The following is a 27,260-nucleotide window of genomic DNA, read 5'->3' on the forward strand; positions in this document are numbered from 1 at the left end:
TCTGTATACCTGAGATCACCAACAACCATGCCATGTTCATCACCTTTCTTCCCCATTGGCTTTTTGGCTTTTCAATAGGTTATCTTACCGGAGACGCAAAAAGAAAATATTTCTGTATGCTCTTTAGGCAGAGCTTTAATTTAAATATTTTCTGTAGGGGTACAGCCATCAATAAAAGGTTCTAGTTGAGTAGAGAAGAATTGAACCATCTTCTTCGTGTTTATTGCTGTCTTGAGAAATGTGAAATAGAAGTGTAAAATAATAACTGCAGACATAACATATCCCGTATTTCCCTTTAGTCACAGTTCAACATTACATTCATTCTGTTTATAAAACACATAGGTTTTTTTTATTATTCTAAAATATAATTTTGGACATTTAAAAGTGCAACAGTTAACACATCTGTGGAGTACATCACAGTCACAACAAATAAACAAAGGCAGTGATACAGCTTAACATAATTGTTTTGGCAGTATTTAAGGACTATATAGAAATAAAATATACAAATTGATGTATAACATCATCATAGCTTACGTCCTTCAATGTAAAGTAGGACTTTTAACACAAAACCCATTAAGTAGAAGTATCCCTTGATGGCAGTGTTTACTGGAAAATAAAAAATATATTGCATTTTAAAGTTGAATTTGTTCAACTTTCCTTCTATTGACCTAAGTAAACTATTAATATGGTAAATAAAAGGAATGTATATGGAACCATTACCCCCTTTACACTGCATAATATAATAAACAATCTTGTAGATTTGGTCCACTTGGTTGGTTCTTTGAACCAGTTTCCAGTTCATATTGTGTATAATTTGGATTATTACCAGTATTTAACAGTGGCTAATAATGCTAATGGCTAGTCAACAAAGTTGAGTTGTACAATAATCATATAATAAGACAAGAATCCAGATGTTTCATGGCAATCAAATGTGCATCATATTTCAAAGTTTGTGAATTTCGCATCCTAATGTCAACCCAGGTATTCTTTTCTACTATGAACATTTTAGATTTTTCAAAAACAACATAGGTATCATCGCTGTAATAAAATATTTGAAAGTCCTATGTATACCATATGCTGTTTAAGAGCCATAATTTGATATTCATTACTAAAGAAATATTTTTAAATTGTTTCTATTGAATAATATCAGGGACATGTTCAATGATTCCCATATTTTCCCATTTTAGAACTTGTTTTAGAACCTAAAAAAGCATAGATGTTCACAGTTGTCTATGGCTTGTTCCTTAGACCAAGCCCAAAAAAATGACCTGAAGTCAGCTATTGCAGTATCATTCCATACATTCTAAATATCTGTCCTTCTCAAGTTCTAGGCTTCTAATATCCACTACAAATCAATGACGTCTTAGTAGGTTTAGTTACCCCTATTGCCACTTTGGCCCCCTTTTGGATTTGATTGCTGTGACATCAAAGTCATAACTATATATTTGCTCATTGCTTGGTCAACACACTTAAGGGACACCATCCATGCCAATGACACATGTAAATCCAGACCTATACAATCTGATTAATTGTTTAGTGTATCATAATACAGTTAGAAATATTTAGTATTAGTTTTATTTACTTTCAGTAACATTGTAGAAAATGCTAAACTAGAGCTAGCACTAATGCTTCATCAATGTAAATTCTAGTGGTCAACACTTTTGTGGCAAACCTAAAGTCACTTCTACCACAAATAAGCAGAATCCTGCTTTAAGCACTATTTCATAACTTGTATTAATTCATAGACTAAACGTCACATAACTTTATGTTAGTTTGTGTAATCCCTAAAATCCATTGTTAAAAAATATTACTTTCAATGTATTACAATGGGTTACCAAGAATACTTCTAGTATTAATGCAAATATTTGCGTTACTTGCAGAGAACAATAGTTATGAAAGCGCTTATGGTTACAGAGGCCCAGAGCCCAACTGTAGTTACCCCAACGTATGTTAAAGTTCGTTAAAGATATTTATATTTTATGAGTTTTTTCAGTCCTTTTAAAGTGGTTTAAAAGATGTTTGTCAGTTGGGTAACAGCAGCCAATGTAAAAGGAACAGCATGTAAAAGTCTTAAGTGGTCTGTTCGCATTAGTTCATATAATAAGTTTATTTCTTCATTATTTACATAATTACATCGATGAAATTCAGCCGCTGGTTGGTGCCTGCTTCATGTAGGCCAGAATGCCCTTAAAACACATAGCTACTGTTTGGAGGTCTGTCCACAAGTGTAAAAAAATATAAGAAGGATATATTGAGATGCTACGATGTACCGCATGATTTAAAAAAAAAAAAAACCTTGGAAGAGCTTAGGAAGCCGACTTTGTTACGGTCATTATTTCCAGTTCCTACTTATGTTCTAGGTGCACATAAAGTTCCGAGAAAGTACCATGTGGTTGGCAAGGTTAAAAGTTCCTTGTCATGTTGTCCATTGCAATAAAGTGGTCTTCTGAGTAAAAAAATAGAAATCCCTGGTTGTTGTTTCTCTTGTTTTTGTTATTTCCATGGAATGATTAAGGAAAAGGAGACTTGAGATATTCATTCTAGAGGAAACTGTCCTCAACTAGATCTGAAGAATCTATTCCAATGTCGTCCATCATTTCAATATCTTCAATGGTTTCATCTTCCCTTTTGACAATTGTCGAGCTGCTTGATCCAGTTTCAATCGCACTTTCTTCAGATGTTTGAGAACTACAATTGAAAACAATATATATGTATAATTTATTGATGTATACATAAGGACAAATGGCAATACATTTTGTGTGTTGGGCTTAATGACTTCTAAATTGCCTGGTAATGCATTAAAACTAAAGGGGAAGTTAATGTCTTCAAGAAGAATCCAGACATGAATTCAGAAAGGGATTTCTAACTTTTTCAAACGTTTTCTAAAAAAATTACATAACAATTGTTCTGGTGGTGTTAGGCCCTATGTCCATGGCCCACAGTCCACTTTCTTAAGGTAAGTATATATGGCCATTTGAGGTCAGTATGAGATCAAACCCAGGTCACTTTTAATGTGTGCTGCTCTATAAATTCTAGCTCAAATGCTTTAGAAACTTATGATGGAGCACAACACAAATGCTTTTGTTGCCTTGTCCTGATGCTTCCACACCAAGCCACTTCCGAGGTCTGCTAGATTCTTTCTGGTAGGAGTTAGGTAGATGAAAATTTTATTAATCTAAAACAACTAATGAAGATGAAAATGGAAAAATTAGTCCGGGACTAGGTTTAATCAGGATTTAAAACAGCCACTTGGCTATGAAAGTTAGGTCATTCGCCCATTATGCTAGCAAAATCATGCTCTGGTAATTCCCTCTTGGTTAAATGTGTTTAAACTCCAAGGTCTAGGTAATGACTGAACCAATGATTTATGAAGCCCAATCTTGGTTAGGTTGCCTATTTTTTTTTTTATTACCATCTGTTAGAAGAAAAGAAAGCTTCCGTATTTACCTGTGTCTGTTTCTCTTTCCTGATTCATCCTCTGAAACAGGGTCAATATCTGGAAGAGGAATGATGTAACCACTGTCAGCACTGAGCCTTTGTTCATCAAATACATTCTCTCGGTCCTTCATTTTGTGCTCATTCTTGTATGTCACTCCAATGTAGGAGTTATCGCTTTCGCAAACCATACGAGTTACAGCTGGATGGTCACTTTTTAGGAAGTCATGAAGAATCTTCTCATAGCACTGCAAAAAAAAATACTTTTATAGCATTCAACATACAACCACAATCGTAGAGCAACAGACCCTACTATTAGAAGAACTTGTATTAACCATGTTGAACTGTCCTTCTAACACTTTGCTATAAACTGATAGGCGGTTTATCATTTTCTTTCTTGGCAGTGGTCCATGAGAAAAGTTTTGTGGTCCATGGTTATGGCGGGTGCGCCACTCAGCAGGGTCAGGAGAAGGACCCTGCTTAGGGAGGCGTACTGGCCAGAGCCACGTACCATGTCCCCCTTACAGGTCGCAGGCTAAGGGTGGTGTGCGGCTTGTGGCATCATGACGTCACTCTTGGGGAAGTTCTTCCCCCTTGAATGACACACTTCTCCCTGTTCATGCGCAGTCCAGAGTCCGTGCATTTAGTGGTCCGTAGGTCCGAAAAGGTTGGCGACCACTGATTTATGGTACACATATATGAGGGAGGGTAAGGGGTTGTATGTCTATGTATATACAGTATCCACCATTAATGGTCATATTCTAGTGCTTATTGGACCAGTCAAAAGTGCAAGTGCTCCTGCCTCCATATTAATGGAAGTGTTAATATCATGTTTACCTGATGAAATATCTGTCTCCGCAAATTTTTGTAATGTATCACTGCTAAAGGCAGAGTAATAAAGGTTAGCCTATAAAATGAATTGAATAAACTGTAAAATGTATATGATATTGACGAAAAGTTATGGGATATTGGTAACAATGTGTTTATTCTTTTATAGTTCTGTATAAGCTGGTATGGCACTAGATCATTCGAACATTTGGTAATATATTACATATGCAGCAACTCTAATGGTAAAGAAAGTCTTTGTACCGTTTTATACTCTGCAGGTAGAAGGCTCTCCACTATTTCACTCAGGTGGTAGAAGGAAGGTCTCTTCTCTGGCTCGCTGTTCCAGCATTTCACCATAATGTCATACCTGCAATTTTAAAAGAAATATTTAGCTGTCTTAATTACAAACTTGCAGCACAAGCTTAGAAAGCTTTCATAGGGAGTATTTAAGAAATGTATATACTTACACTTCATGGGTAGCATACTCTGGTTTTGCCATTCTGTAGCCACTTTTGATCTTGTTATAAAATGAAGAATCCACGACCATCCCTGGGTATGGTGTTCCACCTTAAGACACAAAAATTAATGAATAAGGATGCTGTTTCACACTTTACGCTTTCTAACAAATGTTTACCCAGAATTTCTAATGTGAACATGTGGAGAAATATATAGTAAACCAAGAACAGTGCTGAAGACCCTAAACCCTAAAACTGACCCCTTCTTGACAACCCACAACCCTCCTAAAGTGCATTTGCAAGTGGACTCATATAAATGGTCATACATACTGAGGCAGCTGCAAGTATTCTCCTATACAAATTAATGGAGTTTCATAAGTTTTGATCTTTTTTATAAGTTATGTTACATTTTATTCAGGGAGCACTCATTACTAATTGCGGGTTTTCTAAAGTGCTCATTAAAATGTGTTCCTTCAGACTGTCTCTCACTAATTAAAAAGTCTGTAGGAAGTCGTACAAGAAAAATTACTTAAAAAAAAGAGTAAAAGATAGATTATGCTGTCAGCTCTCTAGTTGTTGGAATACATTATTTTGGTCCCCAATTTGCTTTCAAACTAAAAAAGCTTAAACACAACCAAAACTGAAAACAGTGTGACTGGCTGAGAGTGTAAAATAAAATTGTATCTGCCTTCATAGTTTATCTGTATTATGTTTAGTTTGTTATTCACATTTGATGCTCATTGGTGCACTGAAAATGGATGGATGACATGTATCACATGGTACTGCTGATGCAATCAAATGCTTTACTTTGCTTTACAACTCTTTAGTAAGTTAGATGCACAATGCAGCATTCCACATCTAAATGTAATTGGGTATACCCAATGCCAGTACCCATACTTCTGTCCATTTATCTAATTAAAAGTGTTCCTTAATATTCCATCTTATGTGACATTTTAGTATTTAACAAATATATACACCTACCGAGAGAAAATATTTCCCAAAGAAGAATGCCAAATGACCACACATCACTCAGGGTTGTGTAGAGGTTATCAAAAATGCTTTCTGGTGCCATCCATTTAACTGGAAGAAAAGTCTGCAAAATAAAGAACAAATGATGCAGCCGTGAACCTAATGCCAAAACTGTATGTAAACCCTAACAAAAATGCAATTTTTTTTGCCACCTATTGCTCTGCAAAATATAACACTGTATGCAAAAATGTTATTTTGCCAGAAATCTATTGAACTGATAACTTCATGTGCTCTCTGCCTGTGCACAAGGTTATGGAGATGTTGTAATGAGGATAGGCATCAAAAATGAAGCAGGCAGTGCTGAGATTACACACTGGAATTTGGATAAAAAATACACTGTCCAAGAAGACATTAAAAGAATACCATATTCTTGCATGGAGAAATATCCATGTATTGTACAAATGTACAAAAAATGTTTTGTTTTTCACTTTGCCATGATATGTGCTGTATACACATAAATATAGAAAAACCAACATGCTCTGCCTATAAGTAACGTTTAGCAGAGTTTTTTTTCATCATGTGGCCTTAGCACAGCATTTCTTCTATCCGGCCCTAAGATGTGGTTAGTTTAGTATAAGCCATAGCATTGCACAGTCTATAATCTCCATAAATATTTACAGGACCAGCTCGTGTTTGTGCATAGAGTAAAACATTCAGCTTCAGCAGAGTTTGGGTGTGTCTGGCTAAATGGAGCTGGTGATTTAGGGTTTGCATATGTTAGGTAAATGACATGTAATTTACTCTGACCCACACTTCCACCAAGCATCACTGCTCTAAAATCAAGCATGGCCATGAAAATTATAATCCTTTATCTGTGTCAGACTGTAAAGCAGGGATAGAATTGATACGTACGCTGCCCTTTGAAACATAATTAGAGTCATGCATGATGTCTCTGGCCAGACCAAAGTCACAGATCTTGACTATTTTTCCGTGTGCCAGTAGAACATTTCGAGCTGCCAAGTCACGGTGCACGCACTGTAAGAAGGCAAACAGCATGGAGATTAGGGGTTTGTGGGGCATGAACTGAAAAACAACTCTTGAATTAGTATGTAAAATGTACTTACATTCTTTGAGGCTAGGAACTCCATGCCTCGCGCAACCTGGTAGGTAAAGCTCAGCAAATCCAACATTGTCAGACCCTCAAAGCCTTCATCTGAGAAAAGGTTTTTCACCTCTGTTTAAAAAGAAAATAGAAGCATTGTATGTATAGGAAGCAAAATAAATAAATATGATAAAAACTCTATTAAGGTGGAGGGCAATAAAGTACAAATGGTGTCTACTATAAAGAATTGCAACCGATTGGCATAATTATTTTTCACTATTAATAAAAAACTAATTAATAGTTGACATAAGTGCTCATTTATTTATAGCTCATTTACCTGACATAGGCTTTTTTTTGTAAGATGCTGGACGATCATACCAAGTTCTCTGAATGTCAGAATACTTTGACACCTCGTTCATTTCATGCATTGGAACATACTGGGTATTGTCAGCCTGCTTCATATCCATATAATCTCCATTATTTTCAAAGGACAAAATTACATAGCTGCAACAGATAAAAGAAAAGACATTCAGAACAAGTTGATTAACTACTTGCAAAAGAGACCAGATACATATATGCATCTAATTTATACATTCTGCATGGCCCAAGTAACACACAACTATTCTCATGCAGAAGCAGCATTAAGCACAGGGAATTAGTACACATATGATTGATTTAGTTAGCTTTTTTTTGTTAACCAAAATGATATAGGGATGTAATGTCTATATGTCCGCAATATTGTTATTCAACTGCACAAAACTTTTAAACTGTAAGAGCAGAACATCATTTTATAGAACAAAAAATATAATAAATAGGTAAAGCCCAAATTATGGTGAAAAACATAACACTGACCAAAGGGGATGGCATTGTCCCATCAATTGGTCAGCACAATTACTGTGGAGGGAAAATAGTAAATGCTAGATATATATTGAACACACAGTTCATTTTGATAGGGTATTGTCTACTAATGTTTCCCCATAGTGGCAGTTTTGATCTGTATATAAGTTTATAATTGCCCCACAATGCTGCTTTGTCAGAAACATATCAGCAATACAGGAAATCTAGTACAGAAAACCTTGTGTACCCAATGAAATACCAGCCACCACTGTTTTGAGGTTTTATTTTCTTATTCTGTATTCATACCAGTAATTGAAGTAAAGGTCATGCTTATACATGTGGTCTTTGTGATGACATGTATAAATGTACAAATGATAGGGTCAGTAAAAATATTATTTTTTATTTAGCATCAATTAATTACTATAAAGTACAGAGTACTTAATAATATTAATAAAGTACAGAGTACAGTTTATTTCAAATCGGTATGCTTTAGGTTAGGGTGCTAAAAAATTTTTAAATTGTCATTAGTATAAAAGTAGAAAGTAAAAAAAAGGTGCCATACTTTTCATACCTTCTGGTGCTCTCATCCACCGGGTTAAGACCAAAGATGTCAAGATCTTTCTTCAGCTTCTCTGAATGCCGACTCTGGAAGGTGTCCCGGTTCTTGTGCAGATAATTCACCAAGTCCCCATAAAAGCAGTATTCAGTAATGATGTAAATAGGTCCTGGAAGAGAGTAGTTAACCACCTAATTACTAATTGCACCAAGCTGGCACATCTACCTAAGCATTTCAAACATCTAATTTCTGAATTAGATGATGATTAGGACCACTATGAAGTTTTTAAGATAATAAGCTGTTAGGAACACCAGTTTCAGGCATTATAAAGGTATTTCATCTGAGAAGTCATCAAAGGTCACATAGAAAACCAAAGTCATCCTATAAAAATTAAATACCAACCTGACTTGGTACAAGCTGCTAACAAGTTGACTATGTTCAGATGAGGTCCAAGATGAGTCATGATTTTCAGTTCAGACATTAAAGCTTGTTTCTCACTGGATCTAGCAGTGGCTGTTAGGCAAGAAATAAATTAATATGGGTATGTGAATGAGTATATGAAAAATAAACGTGCTTTTCACACAAGATAGGCAAATAGATAACTGGATAGGCAGATAGATAACTGGATAACTTGAATATAGACAGAAAGTAAGAACACCTACGTTTAAGCATTTTCACAGCTACTTTCATCACAGGTTGTGACCGGCTGAGTCCATACACGGCACCTTCCACTACTTTTCCAAAGGCACCAGATCCAAGGATTCGACCTGAATATTATAAAATAAAACAAAGATTGTTTCCTGTTTAATTTGTATCAAATAAAACAGAAAAACTAGTAGATGAAAGGTATTTTTTTCAACTTTTAGAGAAGTAATGCTTCTTGCTTTACTGTGATGTATTTGGAAGGAAAACATCAATTAGCAAGGATTATGGCACAGGTGATCATGATTTAAACTACCACAATATTCTTTTTCTTACCAAGAACAAGGCCATCTCTTGGAAATTCCCATCGTGAATCATAGGGCAATTGCATTGGGTCTACGTATATATATTCATGGCCATCAGGGCTGATTGACTCAATCACACGCCATCTAATCTCGTATCTTGGTTTCTGAAAATGAAAGAAAATAGGTGTCAGAATGTCTATGATCAGAAGGGAGGTTTATCCATTGTCTTATTGTGTGTGAGAGTCATGTCCTACCTGTTTCCATATGATGACTAAGACTATGAGTGATATGATAACAATCACAAGCAGAACAAGGACGGCAGCTGCCACTGTTAGTTCTGAGCGAAGAGCTGTGAAGAACAATTCAGTGATTAAATTATCATATTTTAAAACACTGTACTATATGGTTATAATGACAACTAAAGTTAGAACCTCTAGGTTCTCCCTTTGGGTCATCAAAACAAAATTAAATGAGGAGATTGATGGGTCTGATATTGAGCATTGCATAAACTGCAATAACTACAAGTTACCACTCCACTAAGTTGATAAAACAAGCTTGCCAAAAAAGCATAAAAGCTTGCCAAACAGTATCAAAGAGAAATTAAGATATAGGGAAGAGTGTGTTCACAGAAGTGTCAAGTATAGAAAAACAACTGTGATAAACCATTACAGCCAACCTTTCAATAGAGCATTTTAGAAAGATGCATTGTTTTAAAACTTACTTGCAGCAACCAATTTCAGTTCCCTTGCAACAACCCCAAGATCATTCTTTGCTATACACCGGATTGCTACAGTCTCCTCCACCTTTCTAAAAGTCACATGACTTTCTACGGTGTTCTCATTGTCTTGATGAGTCTCGATGCTGATTTCTGTGCCATTGGTTACCAAAACAAACCAGGAGCTATCATTGTTACACCTATAAAGAACAGAACATTGTCAGGAATTGGTGTTGCCACGCCATGGACTACATATTGTCACACTGCACTAAATGTTAGCCCTTTACCTTTTTATGTCCTTGCAAACCAACCATTCCACATCAGGAATGGGCATTCCTTTAGCCAGACACTCCACAGTTTGATGACCAGATGAGGCATGGTGATCATCCACCAATTGAAGTATCAAAGCAGGGACTATGGGGAATTAAAAGAAAACAAAATGTAAAACTCTAAACTGTATAGTGTATAAAAAGCTTTTATAGCTAAACCCCTGCATGGCCTAGTTAAGTACGGCGATAGATCCAAAACAAAACAAAATCACATAATTACCTTTAATTTGCAGCTCAAATGAAGCCGTTGCTGTGTCTGCATCATTCTTAACCACGAGTGTGTACACACCACCGTCCTCTTCTTTGACACGGATAAGGTTTAACCTACTTGAATATCTGGTAAAAACGAAACATACATGCTCAGGCCATGTCTAAATAAAAGGTATTTTCAACTGTATAAAAGGTAAATAAACAGCTACACAGTATGATGACAACAGGTTTTCTAAATATTTTACAGTAGCAGGCCGTTAGCAATTCCTGGTGTGAAGCCTGTAATAGTAGCATCACAACACTAAATGGAGTCTAATACATTTATATACATCCCTGTTTTATATTCCACATTAAACCTCATTAACAAAAATAGTATAGGATTCAAATCTAATAAGGCTTAACATCTATGCACTAGACTAGCACATATAATCTGTACACATGTTATCATGTTCTTACTTGGCTTCCTCACTCCTGATGGTAGTTGTAGTAATCTCTGTCATGCTGTCATTCAGGGTGAAATTATCCTTTAACCAGAAGATCTTTGGTGTTGGGTAGGCCTCTACCTCCACAGAAAAGGATTTCACTTCATGGAGATTTGCAGATTCCAGTTGTCCAAACTTGGGGATCAGTGTTACAAATCCTTTATCTGCAATTAAAAATAATTTACAGAAATTTTAATAATTGTTCCAATAATTTGGAAATTCAAACACATGTTCAAAAATAAAAGTAAAATGTCCACAAATAGGAAATTAAGGGATCTGAGGTCTGAGATAAAAGTTTTTGCTACATCGAATTATGTATAGACAAAATTCATGTTGTTTGGCATTTCTTTGCATGTAATGGGTGTATTTCTAAGTGCATTTTCACAACATTCAGTAAACTAAGTGGATTATCCTTTTGCTAGGTGCATATTCTAAAATAATTTAGTAAAGCAACCTTATTGTGCTAACACTACTACTACACAGTACATTTATTTTCTTTTAATAAAGCACCATCCACTATGTAACTTATTTATCAATGCCTGATTTACTAATGTGCCATTTAAATGAAAAATAGAAAAAACAGCAACCACCTACTCACCATGAACTGTCACATTAACTTTCTGTACTACTCTGTCTTCTCCTGTTGCAGAAATGACTGCACATTCATATTCCCCGGAATCTTTTTCTGTAACGTTTGGGATGGTCAGTGTATATTCCAGTCTCAGTGTTGGCTTTTTGCTTTCTTCAACTTTTTTAATGCCAGATTTTCTCTGCAATTATAACAAGTACTATTAAAGGCATGGAAGAAATAACTTTATAACATGTAAAGATTTAGTAGAATCACTATTGCAAATTTTACAAAACATTTGCCGAAAATATCCAATGACAAGTCAAAATAATTCAAAAAGCAGCAGCCTTTAAAGGATATAATTTAAACTTCATCATGTAAAAATATATATCAGAAGTATGGTGTTCACTGCTCCAAGCAATGGTGGTATAATTCATTATCTGATGAAGCTTAAATAGAGTCTTAAACAGGAGTAAATATGGGATAAATACTCTACTTGCTACTATACAGAAAACTAAGGAATGCAAGAGTCTACTCAGAGCAAGAATCTAACTATGGCTATAGACCATATAACTTCCCTGGGGCCAGGGTACTTTCTTACTATCAAATGATGTATGCAGGTAGCAATAGGATTTGGAAAATACACTTGGATGAGTGCATAAAGTTTGGGAAGCCCTGGATGTCTCAATGGAGAAATTACCTTTAAAAAGATGGAGATTAGAGAGGGAAGAGACCCCTAACAATTTTGCTTTGAAACCCCATCTTACTTAGATACACTCCTATATCAGTCCTTCTATACGTTCTGTATGAGACACAGAGTTCTGCTGCAGCTTTAGCTGTATTTAGCAAACTGACATTTAGATTAAACACATTTCTTTTTAGTGAGTTTTTTTTGCCAAACTAATTTATTAGTGATTTATGGTAATGGTAGGCAAAAGCATTGATAGCAAGTCAGTGGTTGAATTTGGAAAGTGATAGATTTACATTTCTTCTTTGTAAAGTATTGTTATCCCTAAATAAAACAGAACAACCAATATAATATATTTTTTTCCAAACATTCTAAACATTTGCTGTGATTTCTCTTGGCTGCAGGGGTGTAGTGGTAAAAAAGAAGAGGGGGCACAGTAATAGTGAAGGCTATCCATAGTAAACGCGCATGGAGAGCCTATACGGGGGTCCCGAAAAAAGTGAGGGCACGGCGTACCCACCCCAGTCCTGGCTTACTGCTCCCTACTCATTGCCTCATCAAATGCCATCTTGCTATTTTACCTGCTTTCCAGGGTAATTCCACTGCAGATCAACCACCTCATTCTCCAGAACAATGCAGGAAATGGTGATGGTTTCACCCGTTCTGAATACAGTTTTTGGAGCTTGCATTTCCACAGCAATATTATTACTGGCTATAAGACATAAAAAACGAAGTTTAATAAACATTTCAGGAACACACAATGAGCAAGTTCCATTGTTAATGAATATTATAGTTTATTTCCATTTTAAATTGATTGAAGATGACAACTAGTATCAACATACAAGTGAAAGACCCTTAGGTTTGTGACCTGTTTTATGCAAGACATTCATAAATCAACTGTGGTATAGACATAATCAGTGTAAGTAAGACTGTTTAGCTGATCTCTAATCCTTTGTTATGAGAAAAGGGCACTGTGTTTAGTTAATAGCCATATGTATTACTTTTAATTGCTTCCCATTATTGGAGTTATAAAACAGAAGCAAATTAGGAAAGCTTCCCATGGGATTATCTTACTAAGTCTAATATGACAATGGCATTTATTTCCTGTACAATAGATTGCATTAATAAATTTATTGGAAGTTGTTAGAGCTCAAACCCAGAAAAATGTAGATACACACTGAAAACATTCAAAAAATTAGCGCAAATAGCAAAAACTTCATAATTAGTTTTTGACCAATTTCATGATTAAGTTTATTAAAAAAACAGCTGCAAATATGCTGCATATTGTGCTCCTACCAATGCAGGTGCAATGTGTGTATTCTGTAGAAGGGATTTGTGCATTCTAAGTGGAAGAATTTTAGCGGAACCTAACCCATACATGCCTTGAGCCCCTACGTATTATTCTGGTAAAGTAGTATTTTTTTCTTAGTGGGAAAACTTTCTCTAAAAATCAAATATATGCCAGTTGTATGACTTTAGTATTGGTAAAAATATAAGGTATGTGATATAGAGTCAAAGTCTGAAAAGAGGTAGACAATATTATTATATCAATAGCACCCAATAGATGCATTTGCCCCAAATCAATGCATAGATTTTTTTCTGATATTATTAGTACCTTTCCATGTCTGGAGGTTGAAATCATCAGTTTTGAAGAGCACTCCTTTCACCATGGTTTCACAAATGTAGACGCCTGATTGGAAATTGCCAGCAAAACCTTGCTTGCTGTCATAGAAAGCATTAACAATCTTGTCCATCTCTTTGTTCCGCAATGTCACTTGGCTGTTGGGATCGGTTGTACGACAAGGAACGATGGCAGATTCATCTTCTTCCACTACAATAATGTGGTCAAGCATTACGGATGGAACGAACGGAACTGTGGGATCTAAACAGACACACTCTGTATGAGTATTATTGTTTTTATACCATATTATGTAAATATATACAATATCTAATATATACAGTATGTAGAAACCGTTACAATTCGTTGGAAGCCAGTGGGGACTTTTAGGCAAATTACCATTAGAGGAATAAATGTAAAAAAATATACCGGTATATATAAGTGTACTGTACAAAAGATAGACAGTCAGTCAGTTTGGATGACAATAGAGTTTAAATACAACTGACTTTAAGTGACTATATTGAATTGTTTTGCAGGTCTAACAAAAGCGCTCTCTAGGTGGTACATCTAAAAAAAGCACTAATTACAGTTTCTCCATTTAGCTCTAGTGGCTCCAAATGTATGCAAGTGGAAAATTCTTCTATATAATGTATATTCATAATTCAACTTTTTAGTTGGTATTTGGTGGTAAGTATTAAAGACAAACCTGGAACATAAATGTATATATCAACGCCTTCCAGTTCATAGTCTTCAGTCTGGGTGTGATTGTAATAGCAGGTATAGGCTCCTGTGTGATAGACAGATGCATTCTTTACTTCTAGCACTGAAACAAAGAGCCCGCTGTTGTTTTCTTCATGTCGGATTTCTACATTGTCATAGTCGTCTTCTTCAGTGGGGTAGTGCCAGCTCAGCTCACTCTCACCACTGCAGCTTATGGAAAAGGAATCATACAACTGTACTACCATCTCTTCATTTTCTGGAAAGAGCATTGGCAAGGGGCTCGTACCATAGGTAAACAATGGAGCTATGCAACAAACACAGGATTCTCCGATCAGTCAATAGAACACATCATTTTAACTAATATGTAAAGTCATCTATGGAGTTGGAAGGTTGAATTTTTAGACAGATCTTTATTTTAAAATATACATCAGGAAGTCTTCATGCTTGCAAAGATTTGAAAAAAAAATTTATCATTTATAGGACATATTTTAGTTTTTTTTACAACCTATGTAGCCATTAATATGCTTTCTTTGCTCCTGTAAGGTAGCTCCCAATGTAAGACTGACAGCATTACCATATAGAGTACCAATAGAGCCCAGATTGCCTGCGCTATGCTGCAACTCCTTTTCCAATACTGATTTACTTATTTTTTTGTGCAAGGACTTTCAGATAGTTAATATATAATGCATAGGATATAATGAATATATAATATATGGAACAGATTAAGCTAATAATGATATGTTATATATCCATATTTATATATTTTATGTTGTATATGAATACATAACTAAAGTCAATTGTGATGTTTAGTTCTGCTTGAAATATAATGCAAATGCACTCAATTTAGAAATGAGAAATTAGAACCCTTACCAATAAGCAGGAAGCATCCCAAAAATAGGGATGTCCTAGGCACCAGCGCCATTTTTCCTAAAGCTGCAATGATAAAAAAAAATTGATTAGTATATATCACATCAAAACTGCAGCAAATTAGGGGTTATTGATTGAAGTTTTGTTTTGCACAAGATTTACATACATTGCTGTACTATATTCAGCCAAAACACCAATGAGAATAACTAGCTGATTTAACTGTATGCCCCAACCACAGTCACATGAACATAAATGAAAATACACACAGAAGAACAAATGCAAATAGAAACACAGAGGAACAAATATGAATATTCTCCCCAAAGGGGTTTCCAAGAAATGGGGAGTGAGAATGCAAATGTCATGGGATAAATGCCACAATTACACTTCCCTAGGATGCCCTCCATGGGTGACTGGCACTGCTTTGTGTGTGTTGTGCAAAGTAAGTTTTTTTCAGTATAACAGATGTTATGTACAACCCCTTCAGGAAAAAACACAACTTAATCACCTCTAGGTTATAAATCAGCCCCTCTGTATACAATGCATCTCTTGTGTCATTGCTTATATGTTAACAGAGAAAAGCACATTCATTGTGGGACAAAGTACACAATCCATAGATTTTCATAGCAAAACATATTAAATGTAATAATAGCATGCAGGTTATATAAAAGATGTCACATTTTTGGAATCCCAATTACATATTTGAAAATATATGTAGCAATCTTTGTAAATCTGTATTTTGCATTTCTTATAAAGCGGACCCCAGCAGTCTTGTACATAAAAATGTTAAAGAGTATTATTGTCATGAAAATGCAACTGGCCAAAGGGATTCTGGCAAGAAATGATGATGATACACTGTCTATGGTCATTGCGTCCAAGAAGCCAGATAGATATCTTATTGGTATGAAAAACTTCAAAAGGTCCCAGAGCCGAGCCTGTCTGTCTTTTATCAGGGTACGCTTTGTAATTTCTATCTGTTGTCTAAAGCAAACAAAATCCTTTATCTCTAAAGTCACTGTATGTTACAAGTCTGATTAAGAAAGAAGATTTTGTCTTTATAACACAGTGAAAAGCATGTCACTTTCTAATCTCTCATTATCAAAATGATTAATATCATGCAGTTGTTTTTCAAATCATTTCCTGGCAAGCAAATGACTTTACATTTGGTTGTGTTAATCAAACCTCTTTAATATTTATGTTACACACAAGCTGATCTGCTGCCAAATTTGCACTCGGTATTTGTTTGATTGTCAGTCCCAAATCAGAGATCAAAGATATGGTGATGGTATGATATACTGTCCTTCCTATTGTTGGGGATAGGGACCATGTTAGGGATTAAGGGCAGACATAGGGAGGTGCAAGATGGTCCTACACAAGGTTCCCTCCCAGACCCAAATCAATTCAGCAGGAGAACCCAAGCCAGTCCTGCATGGTGAGCCGCTGCTGGCTACATCCGCCACTGCTGAGGATGTTCCATCAGATGGGAGCTTCAAACAAATTTGCTAATCGACGACCAAAAACTAGATTGCTTCTGACCAGTCTGCTATTGGGTTCTTGGCAATCCTGGTATTTTAGCACATTGGTGATCAGATGAAAATCCACCTCTGACGCGGCTTTAGGTAAAGACAATTATTAGGTGAAAGAAACTGAGTACAAATACATATGATGTCCTGTGTAAAAAACAGAACTCCAGTCACAGTAATATTTCCAAGTATTTTTGCGTGAATTAATACATAATGAAGAACTCCAGCAGTGCTTTGGATCACCCTAAGTGACTGGCACATATCTTGGACTTCAACTCCAGACTAAGGGCTTGATTTATTAAAGTTCTCCAAGGCTGGAGAAGATACACTTTCATCATTGAAGCTGGGTGATCCAATAAACCTTGAATGGATTTCCTAAAAGCGATTTACTATTTGTTAGCAAATCTTTTTATCATAGACCAGATCCATTCCAGGTTTGCTGGCTCACTGAGCTTCACTGATGAAAGTGTATTCTCTCCAGCTTTGGAGAGCTTTAATAAATCAGGACATAAGCCTCAATCACTGTGTGGATCATCTTAAGCTTTTTATTTCTCTACACAACAATCTTGTCACATCAAAGAAGCAAACTGAGAGCCTAAAACGTAAAAACATCTAAAACTGCCTGGGGAACGCAAAATATTCTTATTTAGAGTTGTATTTAATAAAATGGCTGACCATAATAAATAAAAATGTAAAAAACCAATAGGCCTTCCAAAATCACTATACCTACATATGACTTAAATTTTAATGGCTGTTATAGTTTAATGCATTTCAAAATCATTACTCACTATACGCTGCCTTAATAACTTGTAATGTGCTGGGACATTGTGTGACATGTTTTTTTTCTAAAAGGCGCAATATTTAAACATTTACCAAACAGAATGCTGGCAGATTTCATTGCACTTCATTTCAAAAAAGCATGCCAACGTGGAATCACAGCAAAACCAGACCTGTTTAGGTAAAATGAATGGAGAAAGTATTTGAAATGTTGTTATTCCATTATTATTAGAAAGTGCAATTATTAAAAACCAGGATGATGATAATCTAACAAAAGCTTTTTGAAATGTGAAGATTTTACCAATGCATGTGACTGAGTTAGGGACATTAGAGTGTAAGCCCTTTTGAGGGACAACTAGGGACAGGGCTATGGACTTTGTGCAGCGCTGCGTAACATGTTGGCGCTATACAAATACTGTGTAATAGTAATAACAAAATGGATGCTGTATAGAAAATCAAACTAGAACTGTTCTATTTGGACAAATGCTTTAAAAAAACAATGAAATCAGTAATACACCATGAAAAAATATTTATGTAAGAAATTTCTAGCATCATACTAACACACTGCCGTGTTGCATGCAAACTTGCCCTTTCCTTGGAATAACATAGGAATATCTTCATAGTTAGAACACAAACACAACTGCTGTGATCACTCCATATAATGTATGCTGAAAAGCTTTTAAGATCTTGGATAGAAAATGTAATTGCGAAAAAATGTCATGAGAAATGAACAAAACACACTGACAAGAGCCATCCACTGGTGAAATAACCCACATTTCTTTATATTTCACTTATGTGTAATACATACAGTTACCACTAGAGGTCAGTGGTGCACTGTACATGCAGAACACATGTAAGAGACAAGCTGCATCCAGATGCTCCTCACCATCTGCAAGACCCATTGTATCATCATTTATAAAGTGAGGTCATTTTATTTATGTAAATTGGCTCTATAGTGAATATGATTTCTATTCCAAATTTAATCAAAATGGCTCATCTAGCTTTTCTTAGCACTATATTAAACTATCATTAAGATAAACACATCAAATAAACAAAAAAGTCATTGGATTTCTTGGAAACTGTTAACTTCTTAGTTAATTGGCAGATAATATGATTGGCTTTTTGGTTTAGAGTAAACGCAGCTGTACAATACTTATTATTAATGCACTTGATAAGTAAACAACCTCTGCCCATTTAATATATTATTCCAACTGTATGTGGATTCGCTGTTTTGGCACTTTATTTGATATATATATATATGTATATATAATACAATATATAATGTAATATATATATATATATATATACATTACATTATATATTGTATTATATATACATTATATAAAACATATGCAGATCAAGGGTTGTTTTCCTAAATATGTATTTCTTCTATGTTTACTCTGAACACCTAGTACTCCAGAAAAGGATTGGCTATTTGGAGTGAACACAGTCCACCAAAACATGCATCAAAGGTAAGATATGTGAACATCATAAAACAGAAGTGACATGGTGCAATGTCTGCAGTCTGCTTAATTTATTGGTGTCAGAGTGTGTCTATTTGACCCTAAAACAGAACTTTGAACATTCACAAGGGAGAAGCCATGTTTGAAGATGCAGTAAATGGATTGAACAGAGGTTGGAAAGAAAAACTTTGCTTCAAGTCCCCCCCAGCTGACAAAACACAGGAATCTATTTTCCAGAGACTGGAACTTCACCTGAGGTCACTGACCAATGCCACTGCTCTAGGCAGGGGGCATCAAAGTGACACCACCAGGGCACATTGCCAGGGATCAATACAATCATCAGAATGTTTACAGGGCATCAATACCCCCCAATGTCAGAAGTAGTTCAAATAAAGAAAAATAACAATAAAATTAGCCACAGTAATTATATGTAAGGTTTAAGATCTATAAAGACATAAAATCACATCATCATAGAAACTAGAAACCAAAAAATAATGACAGATTTTGTAATGTTTTGCAAACCAGATGTATCCAGACAGCAATACATATATATATATATATATATATATATATATATATATATATATATATATATATATATATATATATATATATATATACCGGTATATGTATTGCTGTCTGGATACATCTGGTTTGCAAAACATTACAAAATCTGTCATTATTTTTTGGTTTCTAGTTTCTGTAAGTGATTTTATGTCTTTATAGATCTTAAACCTTACATATAATTACTGTGGCTGATTTTATTGTTACTTTTCTTTATTTTAACTACTTCTGTCATTAAGGGGTATTATATATATATATTACTGTGGGCGGAATAAATGCTGTGATTCAAATCAGACATGTTGCATTTTAGTGTTTATTAAATTAAATAAATTATGGTAATATTAATGTAGGCTTTTATTATACACTAATATACATATATTACATTTTTGTGTTTTCATTTTGTACACCACATTTTAGGACAACTATACATTAAAGTACATAAATGTTTTGTTGCTGCTCTGAAATAAAAAGATTGATCTCATAAGATGTTTTGTGTTTATAATCGTTGTATTATTAATATTTGAACTTATTTTTGGTGTTTGTATTGTACACAGATTCCAGGTATCTGCCAGTCAGAACCTTAATAAATACATCTAATGTGGAATAAAAAATACAAAATTTTGCACAAGGTTGTATTCTAATATTACATCATGGAGGTCATTTAAAAAGGTTTATATTGTCATGTTAACGCATTCCAATGCCTCTGTAACCGACAAATCGAATTGCATTTTTAATAATTCCGATTTTAAAGCTCATTACAGTCCGGCTATAGACGTGTGCAGTCCAATGAATAGGCGGGCACGGCCACTAGAGGGCAGCAAAGACCGCAGGAGACCCCTGGGGCTTTCTAGTCCTCTCCAGGGACCCTGAGCACTGTGGCTCCAGCCTTATCCTGCACATCCGACAGGCACCACCCAACTCTGCCTGTCTTTATCATTATGTCAGGCTGCCCACACCAATGTTGGCTCATTTGTTTGTTCTTTTTTTTGTCTATCGGGCTTTACTATATATGCAAACATGGTGCCAACATGTCTATCTTCATTTCACTACTTTTCCATTATTCTGAAACTAACAGCCTAACCAGATCTATCCCAAAGAAAACCCCAAAACAATGAAAACATACAACACCAATAAAAGCATCAACAGCCAAAATTTTAGTTTCATTGCAAATAACAAAATGGCACATATATATATATATATATATATATATCATATGCATTTATTTTTCCTTGCGATAGTTACATTTGCACAAAATAAGTCATTAAAAGAGAATTTGAGGCAATCAGAATAACAAGCAGAGTCCACATCCCCCACCACCAGTACAGCCAGACTGGGACCAGTGCATAACCCCCACCCCCTCATCTAGGGCACATCTGGAAGAAGGGGGGAGTAAATTGTACCCTGCCTATAATGTCTTCCATACTAGTCATCTGGCGTCTCCTTCTCTATCAGACTTTGGCAATATCCAGAGCCAACCTTGATACCATCAATTTGTTTACACAATATTTCCATTTGCAGCTACACATAGCCCAGAAAGTGTCCTCTGCATGCTGACCTGTGTCCAGATACCACTGCAAGATTGAGTTAGCTTAGACAAAGACAATCATCTCAATTTAATCAATATGTGTTAATGCATCAACATAACTATTGCACCTATTAGGGAGTAAATGTGAACAAAGAATTTCAAGGCAGCAGCTAGGTGTGACAAAAGTTTCCCTGGTGATGCCCTACTTACTTATATTTACTATTACAAAGGAATATCTGCACAATTTCACCATACAGAATAGTTACAAAGTTTATCCAATATGGTGAAGCTGCATATTCTTCCATCATCCAGGCATGCCTAAAGCAAAATCATCTTTCTTTAAAATCTCTTGGTTAGAAATGTAAGTGAAACACTGCTTTATTTTATTCATTATGTGAACAATCAACACATCCTAGCATCAAGAAGCTAATCTGGGGCTGATTTACTAAAAAAAAGTGAATATTCACACAATATATAAAGTATTAACTTTTAGAGGATCAAGCTTTGTGTTTTATGTACAGAGGCTTATTCACAACACCTTATATTTCTCTAGTGATGTAGTAACCTTTATAGTTCCACTTTCATATTCTTTTATTCTGCCATATGAACATTTTATAGTCCCCGAAACTATTCTTTTCTCATACAATACAGCTACATAGGTAGTAAAGATTCGCTAGTAAGTCAATCTGAGTGTCTGGTAATTATTCCAGCTCCTATGGAATGTTGGTGCTAAGCCATCTTTATCCCAAACCTTTTGAATATATTTAATTTACACATCAGGGGTTTTACCTATCTCCTTATTTATCTGATCACTTGTCCTAATAATTTGTGTTAATCCCATCCTCTGATAGTTGCATCTAATCCCATTTCTCCTAATTACATACATAACCCACCACCTATGTCCATGATCCTAACAAGTTGCAATTAATGACGCAAAGTATAGCGCACACAGCGCATCTCATCAGCACAATATAAAATGGATGAGTTTCAGGCAGGGAAAGCAGCTTGGAGTGAGAGGTGTGAATGGATTCAAAGTCTGAAGACTGATTCCATAAACAGATGTTTCATGTCTTGCCTAAACCTTTATATAGAACCCATCCTTATCTTATCTCTTCCCAGTTGTTTTAGGCAGGATCAGGATTGATTCAGGTAATGACAGCCACCAAAGTAATAACAACTAAACATCTAAAGAGTTGTTTTCCAGGGAAAGTTTTGGGACAAACCTGACCTCTTCAGTTCTTTACAATCTATGTATTATGTACACATTCGCCACGACTCAATATTTACATACAAACAGTCCTAGTCCATCTTTTCTAAGCATTTTTTCCAGAGGAGGAAAATACATTTGTGAACGTAATAAAAAAAAAATGCTGGCATAAAAAAAAATCATTTTGTTTAGCAATGTAACTTGGATGATAACCTATAGAAAGACTGTCCAAAATGTTCAGCTCAGAGCAGGAGAGCCAAATATCCTGGACCATTACTACACAGAGCCTGCCAAGCTGAGCGCACAATAAATCTAGGTTTCATCCAATGCTACAACCTCACCATAGTATGTGTAAGCCTCTCTTATCATTTCCGACCACTGATGAACTCCAGAGACACACAGAATGCCAACCAGGGTCCCCCTATCAGAGTGGTGGGGGCAGCTAGGGTGAGAGGAGGAATGGGGCTTTCAGGAGATTTAACAGCACTAGATCCCAGCAGGGAACTGGAAATGACATCTTAAGCACTTTTCACTCCTTTGACTTCCACAAACTGTTAAAAAACAATTGACATGGCAAGGAGATGCAAACAAATGACAATGAAAGATGCTGGATGACACAACAGCACATAAACCAAAAAAAGACACCTGGTTATAGGAGCCCAAATAAAGTTTAAACAGAAGAATAAAGTTAATCAGCAATCTAAATACCTTATAAATGGATTCAAAGTTACCGTATTATAAGGGATTGCGAGTTTAGGGTATGTTAGAAATCTAAGAGAAAAAAGATTAAATCAGAATAGAGGAAGAAAATACAGGGTAGCCAGAAAGGACGGTTATGGGAGTCAATGAGCACAAAGTGAGGTTATAACAGCCAAGAAGCACGAAGTGAGGTTATAGCACACAAGAAGCAAAACGTAAAGTTATAAAACACAAAGATGCAAAGTCCAATGTGGAGTTCCAGTAGTTAAGGAAAGAAAGTTACAAAGTAAGGACATATAAGCCAAAGAGAAAAAGTCACTTAGGTTCTGATAACTTAGGAGGGAAAGTCACAATGTAAGGGTATGGTAAGCCTGGAATGAAAGCTATTATAGAGTTGCTCAACAGGGAAAAGTATTCTTGCAAAGTACCAATTGAAGAATACGATCTTATTACATGACTCAAACATTAACAATGTTATCTAGCTGCGAAAAAGCTACACATATATAATAATATAACACCAACAACCATTGCTACTTACCTCTCTTCTTTTATATTTCTCAACGTATACCCAAGAATTCCAAATACCAATAGTATTCCTTTTTATCTGATGCTTCCCCAATATAAACTTAGATTGAGATCATACAGTATGAACACTTGGATAACAATTCCCAAATCCTGGGAGAGACCTCAGATCCAGCTCTCAATTGCAGAAATCCTTGGAGTAACCTTCCCCCTTCTCAATGTGGTTGTCATTAGCTGTGAATTGCAGAGTAAAAATACAAGCAAGCCTTGAAGAAGAACTATCCAAAGGTGCCCCAGGCAGACAGATGTAGTCCTTTCTTAGACCTTCACAGGCATGAAATCATCTCCTTAGCTCCAGTAGGAGGGCAATGTCTCTTTGTACATCCAGGGTGCAGAAGACCAGCATGATGGAAGGAGCTTGGCTTGCTCTACATCCTTAGGAAGTTTGCAGACTTGAAGGAGGTATCTCCAGCAACTTCAATTCATATCCATCCCAAACAACCAGGAGGGCACAGATTCGTCCAAAAGTAGCTGGCAAACTATTCCTGGACTCTGAGGAGCAGAATTCTGAGAGCTATCTGCATGCAGAAGAACTATGATGTGTTTTACACAGTGCCCTACCTAGAGTCCCCATAAACTTTATAACTGCCTAATACAACCCAGATGCCAATTATATCGCCTCATTGCTCTGCTATGATGGAGGATGTCAACACCTCCAAAAGTTGTCTAGTTATAGGTTTAGCTGGCCAAAAGCTATCATAATGTAATCAAGCAAAATTAGGATATTTATAGATTATAGATAAACTATATCTTACCTTTTCAGTATAGAGTAAATATCAATATGTTACCTATGCTGCAAAAAATAAAAAGTGGCTATGTTAGAGAGTTGATCAGACGTCTTCTAGATGGAGCTCTAATAGAGTGGAGACTTGGAATTGATTTAGTGGAATAGCCCATCCTTCCAAAACCTAATCACCCTCATAGATGTCAGACCTCCTCCCCTCCTTCACAATAGGAGACAGCATCTGGAATAAAGTCCTCCCCCTAGTCTAGCTGACTTTTTCATACACAAACACATCCAGCTATAGAGACTTGCTACAAACAAGCCTTTCACTGCTTTATTGTGGATTGAAAGGTTTACCATAAACACTGATGGCTGGACAACATAAAGAACTAATCTCATTGCTTGCCCAATGTTGATTGTGCTCCTTATCTGCCCATACAGAAAAAAATTCATGCCATACAGATTTGTGTATATCATCAAACTTTTCAGCTGCAGAAAAAGGGGATTTTAAATTTCAGAACTTGGACTATTATAAACTAGCCCGTTAGAAAATAAAGAGCACAGTCAGTTGCTGCAAAACTCCCCAAATTTCCAGACCCTTTGCTTGTTTTGGTTGGCAGGTGGCGCTGTTGCTCCAAAATTAAACAGCAAAGCACTGGAGATTTGCAGTAATCATAACCATGTGTTTAAATAAATACACTTCAACTTGGACAATGGGCTTTTTAATATATTTTATTTGACTGTATCCTGTAACAAAATAGTTGAGTTTTGCACTTAATAAATATGCAAAGTTATTATTAATGCAGTTGGGCTGTGTGTGTTAGTGTGCATTAACTGAATTTGTTTTTGTGTGTATGTGTTAGTATTTTTTATTTAGTGTAGTTTTATTTTTTATGTGTTAGTAAAATAAAACAAGAGCAGTGGATATGTTAGTTGCACATACAGATTAGTCCATGTACATGAGGTCCTGAATGGTTTGCACATAGCCAGCAGCAGCTCTTTGCTTACTCTCCACTAATATATCTTCAGCTGGGGTGACTGCAGAGCCATACTATTGCTTCCATATGTTTTTTTCAGGAAATCATTGGAGGCTAATGTATGAGCAGATTTTACTCAGGAATGCTAACAGGATACCGATCTGCTTCTAAACAATGTGCAGGACACATGGCAATATGCCACTTTTGTTGCTGCTAGGGTGACCATTAAACATACATATATGCTACACATGCATGGTAGCTAATCAATCATTGCTTTTGCCTGTTTTTATTACTGCTTATTGAAATAGGTTTTACAATTACTAAACATTTAATGTGAACTTCTTAATATTCTTCTTAATATCAGTATTTTATTAATTTTGTTGTCAGTGCTGTGCAGTGCAGTATAATGTATCCTTTAATTTAAATATGTTTATTTTAAAGCCTGACTGAACATTTAGATAAAAGGCTGAGTGAATATTTATTTTAAATTAGCTAAATACATTCTGGGTGAATCAGAAAAAAATGCTGTGCAGAGTCATACAGCTTGTTAACACTAGCCCCTTTGTTGTAACAAATGCTAAAGCATGCAAATGACTGCAGTGTGTACTAATGCACCATTTGTGCATTGCAAAGTTGTGCTGGAATTTATTTTAAATGGGACCTAAATGAACCTTTGAAATGCATTTGTGTTGCAGTGTATCAAAATGTATGAATATATAATCAATTTTAAATGCAGCAAAAACATTTTTTTTGTGTATTACAGTCCATGCCCCTCAAAGCATATACATGCAGCTCAGTGCAATGGGATGTGAACTTGACCTTACAGTTACATTTTCTTCAGAAAGTTTTACTACAATGCTGTATAGACAGAGCTTTATATTCTATGTGAAAGCAATGGGATCTCAACAAAACTGGCAGAATGCCTGCTTTTTGAATAAGTCTTTTTTTCCAAAACAGGAGCAAAAAATGTTTTGATTTTATACACCTGAAATGCATCAGGCTGATTTAAACCAAAAATTGAACTTGATCTTTAAATATCGATTACAAAAAAATTGTTGCATAAAACATACCATTTTGTAATGTGTAGGTCTTAGCATGAGACATAAGCATTTGTGTTGCCAAAAAAAAGTTATTAGGCTAAGAAGTCATAATAGTTTTGAACATTATGGCTATCATTTTCTCAGATAGTAAAACCTAAATAAGGACCAGTGTATATAAACAGCCTCAATAGTGGTTTGTACAGTCGCTGAGCACTGATTTATGTATCTAGGAATCACTAAGGGAAGTGTCTGTCCCGTGGCACAATGATTCCAGAGCAGCGGAGATGTTGACCATAACGTACAAAAAGTCACATAGTGATAACAAAATTTAGAAAGCTTTATCCAATCAATATTGTGTTCTTGTTATATAAAACTTATCCACCGCATCTTACTTCCATATCATCACCACTTGAGCAGCCCTATAGCTAAAACTGAGTTGTAGAACAACTGGACTGTGCCAACAAATTTGACCAACCTCTAGTGTCCAGTTCTAAAAAAACAATCAAATATACTATATAATAACTGAAGCTGCAGGTGAGTTATCTTTATGCTTGCCCAGTGACTAGTATACCATATCCCTATTTCATGAAGTTATTTCTCTCAATATGAAGACACAGCCATCTGTTAATCATATGGACAATTCAAACTCTCATGATTGTATTATTGTAGCCTTTCTGATGACACCATATCACTGAAGCCAACATAATGGCACTGCTGTTCTAGTACCCAGTGCAGCAAAAGAGTTTTGAGATATCGGTCATATAAAGGAGTGCATTGTTTTCACAGGTGGACTCACAGAACAACATTGTGAGAAGGAGCAGTGAAGTACAACCAGATAATAGATCCTGACATGCAA

At 35.6% G+C, this 27,260-nt stretch overlaps 1 protein-coding gene across 3 annotated transcripts; it reads right to left on the reverse strand.

The window, feature by feature from the left end:
* Positions 1-279: 279 nt before the first annotated feature.
* Positions 280-24,537, reverse strand: PDGFRA (platelet derived growth factor receptor alpha). Of its 3 annotated transcripts, none has more exons than XM_072406235.1 (23): positions 24,419-24,537; positions 15,330-15,392; positions 14,446-14,763; positions 13,737-14,003; positions 12,703-12,833; positions 11,464-11,635; positions 10,840-11,029; positions 10,394-10,509; positions 10,132-10,258; positions 9,851-10,044; positions 9,384-9,478; positions 9,161-9,293; positions 8,845-8,949; positions 8,585-8,695; positions 8,198-8,351; positions 7,127-7,293; positions 6,812-6,921; positions 6,600-6,722; positions 5,700-5,811; positions 4,731-4,830; positions 4,525-4,630; positions 3,448-3,683; positions 280-2,688 (listed from the first exon to the last, which is right to left on the reverse strand). In XM_072406235.1, the coding sequence occupies exons 2-23, from the start codon at positions 15,379-15,381 to the stop codon at positions 2,541-2,543; spliced, it is 3,267 nt and encodes a 1,088-aa protein (XP_072262336.1). In that variant the 5' UTR covers positions 15,382-15,392; positions 24,419-24,537; the 3' UTR covers positions 280-2,540. The 3 variants fall into 3 exon arrangements, with proteins under 3 accessions (XP_072262336.1, XP_072262334.1, XP_072262335.1); XM_072406233.1 differs by having other exon boundaries at positions 8,189-8,351; XM_072406234.1 differs by lacking the exon at positions 24,419-24,537 and adding an exon at positions 23,620-24,384 and having other exon boundaries at positions 8,189-8,351.
* Between the last annotated feature and the right edge of the window lie 2,723 nt (positions 24,538-27,260).

The sequence above is a fragment of the Pyxicephalus adspersus genome, chromosome 3 (genome assembly GCF_032062135.1).
Source record: "Pyxicephalus adspersus chromosome 3, UCB_Pads_2.0, whole genome shotgun sequence".
Taxonomy (NCBI): Eukaryota; Metazoa; Chordata; class Amphibia; order Anura; family Pyxicephalidae; genus Pyxicephalus; species Pyxicephalus adspersus.

Coding starts and splice junctions, on each gene's coding strand:
- PDGFRA (XM_072406233.1), bottom strand. CDS start 15,381: ATGGCGCTGGTGCCTAGGACATCCCTATTTTTGGGATGCTTCCTGCTT. Junction 14,764..15,329: donor GGGATGCTTCCTGCTTATTG/GTAAGGGTTCTA, acceptor TTTGTTGCATAG/CTCCATTGTTTACCTATGGT. Junction 10,045..10,131: donor GTTTGCAAGGACATAAAAAG/GTAAAGGGCTAA, acceptor TGTTCTTTATAG/GTGTAACAATGATAGCTCCT.